Source organism: Sinohyriopsis cumingii, chromosome 6, assembly GCF_028554795.1.
Source record: "Sinohyriopsis cumingii isolate HCF-2022 chromosome 6, ASM2855479v2, whole genome shotgun sequence".
Classification (NCBI taxonomy): Eukaryota; Metazoa; Mollusca; class Bivalvia; order Unionida; family Unionidae; genus Sinohyriopsis; species Sinohyriopsis cumingii.
Genome location: NC_142966.1, coordinates 26,556,473 through 26,567,180, shown reverse-complemented (window position 1 = coordinate 26,567,180; position 10,708 = coordinate 26,556,473). Strand labels below are relative to the sequence as shown.

The 10,708-nt window shown below is 34.0% G+C and overlaps 1 protein-coding gene across 1 annotated transcript in view; it reads left to right on the top strand.

Moving 5' to 3' along the window:
* The first annotated feature begins 200 nt into the window (after positions 1–200).
* The window catches only part of LOC149796530 (uncharacterized), a 29,773-nt gene continuing 19,265 nt past the window's right edge, over positions 201–10,708 (top strand). The window contains exons 1-6 of the mRNA XM_089960254.1: positions 201–402; positions 1,006–1,377; positions 2,538–2,828; positions 3,473–3,775; positions 6,674–6,814; positions 9,563–9,685. Of these exons, the coding sequence (XP_089816380.1) occupies positions 348–402; positions 1,006–1,377; positions 2,538–2,828; positions 3,473–3,775; positions 6,674–6,814; positions 9,563–9,685 (1,285 nt within the window). The 5' untranslated portion in view covers positions 201–347. The remainder of the gene's footprint in view (positions 403–1,005; positions 1,378–2,537; positions 2,829–3,472; positions 3,776–6,673; positions 6,815–9,562; positions 9,686–10,708) is intronic.

Below are 10,708 nucleotides of genomic sequence, written 5' to 3'. Positions count from 1 at the left end.
CCTATGATACCTTTTCATTAAGACATTGATTATGTAAAACACTGCAGATAAAAAGGGTTATGGATTTCGGATTCTTGGTTTCCTTCCTATTTTTTTCTTGACTACACACATTTTAATATAAAAGGATCTAAAGTCAAGGCACTCGGTATTGTTTACACAACGTTTTACGTTGATGATAGTAATGACTCACTGCATAGCAGCTCATTGGTATCGTGCACTTGGGACAGATTCATAGACATAGAAATGGACGTCCACTTTATCTGTCAAACTGCACGAGGAACTCTAAAAAGCAAATAAAGTAACAGGGCAAACTTACATTTTGGAATTTTAAGTCCTCCATTGTGGCCATGTCGACGTTGTGGACGATTTTCACCTCCTTCATTATAATGACAGCAGTAAGAGGTAAGACAATAGACAAATATAGATTTAGTTAAAGGAAACGTACACTTGAGTAATGCATTTATTTTGAAATTTGCTTATATACGTTGCTTAAATTGCTTTCACTAAACTGTTAATATTATGCACATGCGGTTTTATGGTCCAAATATTAATTTAATGTGGTGGAAAGGATTAAGGTCAAACGATTTCTAGTTATAATATGAATATGCTCTACATATTTGCGCTATTTATAATTTTTTAAAGATTAAAATAACTGATATTTAGTGACTGACCTAGTAGAAAGGAGAAACGAAATTGTAAGTTATCTTTATCATTCAAAAACTATTATATACCTCAGACAAGATAAACAAACAAACTTATACAATGGTACTTATACAAACATGTAGTGATTATATATATATATATATATATATATATATATATATATATATATATATATATATATATATATCGAGATCGAGATCGAGAGAGAGAGAACTTGCTGAAGTCACTAACATTTGTCTTGCTGAATTAGGAATTTATAAATGTTCGGATAGATGGTAGCTTTTCAAACTTATGCTTATTATTTTGCAGTGTACATATCTGAAAACATTTAATTTAATTTAGGAGGCAGTCTGTCTAAGGATAACAAGGATATAATGGACGCTGTAGCTGGAGAAGAGTTCATAGTAAGAACGTGGTCTATGAATTACGCAAGTCTATCGATCAGTGTTAAAAAGGAATACATCACGCTATTGAATGCATTTTTCAATGGAGGGGAACACGGAGGCAGTACAGCCCATGGCGGTGGATTGGTGCTAAAATACGATCCTACCATTAACGAAGTATCTCTAATGTTCCAAAACGTCAGCAGGGTAGATGAAGGGCTATATCAGTTCGAAGAAAGCTTTTACAGAACTAAACCGCTTCCACATGAGCTTGAAAATGAAGGATTTGAGAGACAAGATGGCAGATGGAACTTACAGGTCAACGTTCATGGTATGAGTGCTATCACCATCTGCGTTACAATATTGGATTGGGTAGTCTAAATGATTCGGTTGGGGCATTATCACAACACGTTTTAAATGTGTTTCTTTAGTGTCTTATAAAAGAATGTTTTGTATTTTATAGAGATTTTAAGTACAAAATATTATTGCTTTTGAAATATGAAGAAAAATTTCTCCAACACGAAAAAGCAATGCCAAAGAAACAATTAGGAAGTGCATCCTGTTTTAATTAGAATTCTTATCGTTATTTAACTATACAAAGTATATTGTACCAGGTATGTATTCACTCTCGCACTAAACTATTTAAGTTCTAATGAGACAACGGCGATACAAAACATATGTCGAATATTTACACAATGGATAGACAAGATAGGCATAATGAGTTATTTAGAGTGCTAAATATGTATTTAAAATATATAGGGAAAATTTCTTCTTAATACTTGTAATGTTGGTCTTAAAGTAAAACACTTAAATTCTGTGTTGTTTGTACATTAGACATGTCTATTAGGAAATGTTACGACAAATATCGTATACGATTAATAATATTTTCACAAGAATCTCGAACCATTTTGAACGGCCCATTTCATTCCGTTTATAATTGTACTATCTACTTCGTCCCGGATAAGGTAATCAATCATAAGTGGCTATTTATTCAGCTAGTCCATTCACGCGGCATTTGGTCTTGACGTTCGAATTAAAGGAATGGTTCACTCACTGGAAACATAATTATAACCCATACTTTGAAGTTATTAAATATTGCTGCACTGATTTAGCAAGCTTAAAACCCTTTGTTACTTAAATTGTTCAGAGATAATATATTCTCGATCACGGTTCATTGGGCATGCGTATTATGATTCATTTTTAAGCTCTATTGCAAATGCTTATATTTAGTCAAGGAGTCGTTGTGGATCAGTGTTTATAATGCTGGATTTGCTAATAGATGAAAGCAAGTTCGAATCCTGCCTGAAACAGAAGGAGTCGACCGCATTGGTGTGGCACTGTGAAACGGTGCATCTTTACAACTGACTTGGCATGACATAACCTTCACTGCATTGTTCTGCCTCTAAGCACCAATCAGATCAAAATTAACGCTTTGAAATGGATGATACTAATTTATGCATATTCCATATCTTCCATTTACCTTTCAAACAGAAGCAGATGAAATAAAGAGAGGCCATGTTGGAGGGAAGATCAGCATGGAATTTCCAGCATCACCAGCACTATCATACTTATATTACTATGAAGAGAGGGTTGCAGTCTGGATTGGCTCTGTTTGCCAAGAATGGCTGGATACGCATTTTTATGACCGGCTAAGATGTACAGGTGACGCTTTTAATAAGAGACAGAGGATTATCATCGATAACGTAACACAGGCGGACGCTGGCCTCTACAAGGTATTGACAGACTTTGGTGACAGTTGGCGATGGTTCCTAAACATAACAGGTATCGTATTTCACAACAGGTATTACAATGTAACCTACACACATTCCGGCAAGTTTGCTTCGTGAGAGATTTAGCCTTGTGGTCTTGAAATGTCAAATATAAAGCTAGAGTTGTGAATGAAGACATCAAAAACAGTTAATTGGTTAAAAAGTGCTAGAGTTAATGCTATTACATTAATTCAGAAATTATGATAATAGTTTGTCCATATTACTGATACTAAATTGACCTTCATTAGTATTTACTAATAAGAATTTGATCGCCAGTTGAATTGCTAAAACTTGTGCGAACATATTTTTTGAAATTTCTTTTGCCATTTATTTTATAAAGGAATCTGATATGTACGGAAGTGTAGTATATCCAAACAGTGACAATATTATACGGTAGAGATGTAGGGCTTAAACAAAGCAACCTGACCCAAACTACGCACACCCTGCAGACACCAGTGTACATAATGAAAGGATTAATAGCAGAATAGCCTGCATTAAAATCACGTTTGCCGTTTCCCACACGAACTCTATTAAAATAGAAAAGACAATACAATAAAGAGGACACTTGCAAATGTTTGTATAGTCTTATGTATGCGTGCATACATATTTATTTACCTAGTAAGTGAGTTAGTAAGATTTTTTTATGTTTCGTTGAAGATAATACATCCGTTGGCTATATTGGAGGAAATGTGACGATCGGTTGGTTCTACAGCCGCCAACTGAAGAACCGCACACTACGGATTATTCATCCAAAAGAGGGAGTGATGATGGTGTTGACACCAACCAATGTTCCTCAAGTCAGAAGTAATCTCAAGCACCATGTAAAATATAGCGGGGATGTATCAAAATGCTACATTGCATTCACGTTGCTGCATGTAGAAAGCTCAGATACAGGAATCTACACAATTGAAACCAAAACCGGAATTACCATTCACGGTCGCAAACAATTGATTGTCGAAGGTTAGAATGTTAATGTGCAGTATAACCAGCAGTACAAATATATATATATATATATATATATATATATATATATATATATATATATATATATATATATATATATATATATATATATATATATTGTTCGGTAGTATGAAATATGAGGCACGTCAAAGTATATATCAGTGAATTAGATTGCTTCATTTTTTCAAGACACAAGTTTGACATTTTGGACATATTGTGTATGTTTGATACTTCCTGACAATCCATGGAAGCTGGTTCAGTAGAACGTTTAATTCTTTTTAAACTCGATCTCATATAGAGTTACAGCTAAAATGCGTTTGGAGCCGACATATAAATTATGTCTTTAGTCATTTTATTATACGTTGTGCTAAAGTTCCTCATTATTCATATCCGTATGTCTGACGTTTGAAAGTACGGACGCATCTTCAGGAAATTTAATACTTATGCTATATTTGTACCTGCGACCAAACGTATACCTGAGAACAATATGTTGTTGTTTCTGTTGGTGTGTTGTTGTTTTGAAAGTCTTTGGATCTATATTGTTTATCAAGGCACTAGAATAGATAAAGATTTGTACCATGTGGACTCGAAGCAACATCAGACAGTTTCATGAATATTAATTCAAAGCAATGATCTATACAACTCGGAAAACGTAATTCACACTTTACGGGTTTAAACTTTATAATTTGTCCGTAAGTGCTGCACCCCCTCCCCGGAAATGTAATCCTTCCTATTCACGGCGTATAGTCTAAACCCCACAGTCATTAATATTAAATCTTCATCTGTGTTTCAATGTCTCTGGTGCGGCCCGGAAATTAGGAAAAGAAGAGAATAAAATATATCATTGAACACTATCTTTATACAAAGAAGATAGATGCAACAAATTCGAACACACACACACACACACACACACACACACACATATATATATATATATATATATATATATATATATATATATATATATATATATATATATATATATATATGAAAAATCATGTAATGCATGGTATGACAGTCTTCTCATTTGCAATCGTTTGATTTTAGCATGGAACATGATGTATAGTTTGCTTTCAGCGTAATACTTGCAAACATGCTAACATATTGCTAGCGTTAGGCGCCAGAGAAATTAGTATGACTCTGGTTACAAAACGCATTAGACGATTTCGCTGGGTAATTCAAAAACAAATCTTAGGTGTGAGAATTTTTTTGGCAAATTTCTATTCGAGTAGACAGTATTCAAAGATTTGCATATACTTGTCTATTTTACTACCTTTATAATTCAGCTCCGTATCTTAAAATATATTTCCTCCAAGATATTCTATATAGGGATATGTTGTAGGGAAACAACTTTTGTCACTTTTTTGTTTTCATCTAAAAATGTACAGTACTTGAAACATCTTTTATAGAATTGTAAACTGTAGCAAGAAGGTACGGTACGAAACGAAAACTGTATGGTAAGAAAACACTTGGAAACTACGGAGATGTACAGAATGATAAGGTAGGAAGCTGTACGCTGACCAGGTAGCAGGGAAAAGATTGGAAACATTATTTTAGTTGCTTAGAATCTGTATTTTGTCTCTACAGATGTAAGTGGAATTAAAAAAGATGGCATGCAGTCCTGACCATATTACTGCACATTAGCACGACATTTACGGCGTGTCAAACATGTGCAGAGTTGGAAGATCTTGAGAGAGGGGGAACTATTCAACTTCGCACGAGTTAAATTAACGCATAAAACAGATTTATTGACTTCAGGAGGCGAAACGTTGTGAATTTATCTTGAAACGAAGAGTTATGGAACCATAGGGATAATAGATGGGCTGTCATAAACGATGCATAAGAGAAAATTACCCCAAAGAAACATATGCTACGAGTTAGTTAACGCCATGAAATGCTTTAGAAAAGGGCATTAGATGTTACGTATATAGTAGCGCGATTCTCTGCCAAGATGCAATATCAAATTATACTCAGTGTTTGTTCTTTTCTTTTAAAGAAATACCTCACATGTCGTACCTATACAAAACATATGCCTTTACAGCGTCAAGTCTTAGAGGAAATCTTCAACAGTAAGATTAGGTTAATGTCATGGTGCTTGAATTCATAATTTTTTTCCTCTGTATATCTAACACATTATCGTAGGTGATTTATTAGTGGTCCAGCTTGACAATGCCCTCAGTAACAGACATGCCCGTCTGGCAAATTGCCCGAGGGCTAATGTACATAGAAGTTTTAGGCAATGTTAAAAGTGAAGGGCCGCTTAATATCAGGGCACATCTGAAGTTTTGACTGACTGACCACAATCACTGTATCCGGAAATAATCGTGGTTAAGCAGCCAACTCGGTTTCGATTCCGGGCATATTTTATTCGTAACAGCTGGTATGAGACTGGGCGTAGATTCAACATACATCCACCAACAGCCATACCACGGTTTACGCCCTGCATTTATAATCTTTAATACCATGTTATTACGTTTCAGGCCGAATAATATTTGCGTATAAGGTTACATAGAATTATCAAGAAGAGTGTTCCAGTCAGTTATTTCATTAAGTTCTTGAGTATATAGTTATTATTTTATTATTGTTCTCTGTCATATCGGGACCATATTTCAGAGGGTATTTGTGTTTGAAAGTTTATTATTTGCTATAATATACTTGATATGACCTAGTTTAGTAGTATTATTGTATTTCTAAGTCATGTACCAATTATTTGAACAGACGCACTATCCAGAAAGAAAACATCATGAACCATGATCCGTTGACACATACCGATCTTTACCTGCCATGTCCGTAGCTATAGATTTGTCGATCAGAGCAGCTCTTAGGACATTTCCACAGTTGTACGAGTTTGTCTTACTTATGCATTATCTTTTAGGGTTATTCGCTCTATTTCAGCCACAGCTGTTACTACTGTGCAAGGACCAAACGATAGCGTTGAAAATTCAAGTTCAGTTGAGTATCATTATAGTCCAACTATAACGGTATCGTTATCATTCAGCGCAGAATCTAGTGTACCAAATAATCATAGTTTTTCAAGTAAGTATAATGTTTTACAATGAAGACTGCAAAACTAATTTCCTATCACTTAGTACTGAAAACGTTTTCATTTACGATACGACTGTTTAGTTCAAAGAGAGATGATGATGATATTCTTTTATTCCTCCATTTTCTGCAGATTTTAAGACAAAGTATAGAAATGCAATGAAATACATAGAATCACAGAATAGTGGATTCGTTGCTTATGAAGTCCTCTAAATTATTTCCAATAACAAACGAATTAATAAATTAATATCATTACTAAACTATATATATATATATATATATATATATATATATATATATATATATATATATATATATATATATATATACACGATAGAACATATGAAAATGTATCCTCACAACAAAAATAGTTAGTTTCCTAATCGCTTTGCAATCCTAGTAATGGGGCCATCATACCGCAGACGCGAAGCATTATGTCACAACCAGTCACATTATCCTGACACCAGGCCGACCAGTCCTAACACTAACCTCTTAATGTTGAGCGCCTAGCGAGGCAGTTGCAAATACCATTTTAAAAAGTCTTTGGTATGACTAGGTCGAGGTTAGAACCTGCGACCTCCCGCATACGAGGTTGACGTTCTAACCATTTAGGTCACCGGTGTGGTCAATGCTGTGATTTAGAGTGGATGTACTATTTGATTGTAATCATGTACCTAATACTTTAACAGACTTACATACCAGAAAGGAAAAAGCACAGACAAATACAGGTCGATGCATTATGTGACTGTAAATCAAAGTCCACCATTTTGAAATGAGTATTTTTCAGTTCTAAATATGGATATACTTTCATCCCGGCTACTAAAATCGGCATTCATATATACAAGAAAATGTTTGATTCAAGACGGCTTAAAAATTATCTCCGTGACTGGTGTCTTTAGCCTAATAAGTCTAACATTGATTTATCAGTGTTAGAAAGCAATCGTAAAGAATGCGGCTTCATTGATACTTAAATAACATGGGCAATTCTGTTGTATAATGTGACTTTATAACCGTTGGTCAACTCTGAGTTAACAATCGTTTCAAGTTAACTGTATTAACTGCATCTAGAGAAAACACCACTGGACATATAATTACACTTTTGGATATTGTTTTTGCTAACAAGAGCCATAACCGGTTTCGTCCTACTTTACATTCCCACCAGACCGGATACGTTTTGTTACAATGGTTAAAACTGACATATTTTGATGCCGTCATATTTTGGTCCTACTGGCGCTATTACAAGTTCTTGAGAACAACCAGTTCTATTTCTGTTTTCAAAACGTACATGCTTGTGTTTCAAATTTAAATTACGTATGACTCTTTTTTCCGTTTAGAAATCATCAAATACGTTTAAAAATAGTAATCAACATCATCGTGTATATGAGTTTATTATTAAATCCTCATCCCCCCTTTCCAGAAACAAAGCAACAAAAAACCAACCCACCAGACCGTAGTTTTATCGAAATCATCGTCTGTAGAAAGCTTTGCGAAGCAGGTAGGGGGTAGGTGCGCAGCAGGATAAAATTAAGGAGACATAAATCATTAGGGCACTTACTGTAATATCTATGTTTTTAGTGAACGACTGTATACAGGTGTGCATTCAAGAATAAAAGTGGTAATTAAGTATGAGTAAGAAATGAATGTATGTCATAGTTAACGAGAACTACTTAACGTCATTTAGTGCTGAAACGCTTTCTACTCAGTTGGGCAGACTGCAATGCAAGTTACGATGACATTTCTAGATCAATATTTCATCTTGACAAAAGCACACTGTAAGGAGAACTACTTTTCCACTTCTATAAATAGAGTCAAGTGTACAGTATAAGATAAACACCGCCAGTTAAGGCAGACATGAAGTAAGCATTAAAGAAAAACAACATTCTAACAAACAAACAAAAATAATTGAAAAAATTTGACTTCCATTGGTTGAAGGACTGGTATTATGATGACTTTATTGCGATCAAGCTGGACATCCCAAGTGCTATAAATAGCTACGTAACAGAAAAACCACAAACATGTATTACTACGCTCAATTAAGATTTCTGTTTTTTTAATGATGCAAAACAAAATAACATAACAAATAAATACGATTTCAATTATAAGAGTTTAACGTTGTTTTTTCTGAGTTCATCGTAGTATAAACTGTCAGTTGCCGACTCACACAGTTTACATAACGCCCTTCGGGCGTTATTTGCCGTTAAACTCTTACATGAACGGAAATAAACAAATCACTCAAATATGAGGCTGACGAGAATTGTTTTTGTAGGTAACTAAATTTTCTCCAATTTAAATCATTTGTAGGAACGGTCTTCATGTTCAGATGTTCACGATACATCACTTTATGGCGGTAGGTTATTCTGAATCAAGAGTCAAATTAGCATTAATTCTTTAGTAATTAGCATATTTGGAAATTTAAAGTGATTTTAAAAAAGTAATATATTTAGAAATGTTGATCAGTCAATAATGTAAAAAAGTTTGTTTTAAAAGAGAAATGCTGTTTGTTGCTTTTACCATAACTGGTAAGATTCAAGTATTTATATGCTATATTTTATTTTATATTTTAGACACCTCATGATATTGAAACTCACAAGTATTGTAACGGCTGTAAATATGTTGTGACCGTTACGTCCTCCATTGCTAGTTTAGCAGTGTTTACCCTATTACTTGCGTGTCAGAGTATGGTAAAAAACGAATGGATTATCGATGCTATGCTTTATTTGTTATATATTTTCTTGATTTCAGCATCAAGTACAACCGCTGAGAGTAGAACAAAAACTGCAGTTGTAAATGAATTTTCAGTTGAGTTCATTAACGTTCTATCAAGTACAACAGAACCACCTTCAGCCCAGAATCAAAGTTTCTTATGTGAGTATAGTTCTATTACGACACACATTGCAATGTTAAACGTTGTAGCGCGTAATGCTTTAATCTTTTTCTAAAAGCAAAGACACACACACACACTCACACACACACACACACACACATATATAAATAGAACCAATTCTTTACAGTAAGTACACATGTACATTATCCAGTATAAATATATACTATTGCTATCAAGTAATTGATGTAATAAAAAGAGACAGGGAGAGAGAAAGCTATTTCTAATATGGGACTCGTATATTGAAAATTTATTTGTATTTATATCACTTTGGATGCATATCATATAAGATAAATATTAACTATTCTTGGAAATAAGTTTCTTCCGTTACCAGATCATTTATAAACGTTTGTTCCTATCCAATATGACTATTTTGTTATTATATTCTTCAAAGAAACTGTAAAGACCGTTTAATGTAGATATGCCTCTTTAAATCTTTTACCTCTTTAAATCTTTTACCAATGTTCGTATTAGTCAGTGAAAACGTTGATAGACGCTAAAGAGAAAGTGCGTGTCAGAACATCAGCGACAAAAGGGCTAGGAGCGATACATATTAAATGTTTATATTTGGGTCCAAAACGAAGTTACATTCGTTGACTTGTTACAACTGGAAGAACGTTTATCACATAAGGAGATGACTATATAAGTAAAGGATTAAGGGGTACAACATTTTTGTTTGTGGCGTGATGCTTTATTGACTTGAACACTTTTAACACAATGAAATGTCCCTCCAACAGGAGAAGATCTCAAGAACACGAATTTACGTATGAAAACACTAATAAGAGTAAACAAGGTACCCTTTTTATACAAGAAATTGATTGACCTTAATGCATAACACGTACAGGAACGTCTCTCGAATTAGAACGTTGTAAAGCAAATTTCGATAACTATTACCAACTATCCTGTATTTTAAGGTGTCGTATACAATACAAAGTTATTATGTCAAATATTGAACCTAACTGGGAATGAACGTAGGAGTGCCAGACGGTTTTTCCATTAACAATTAT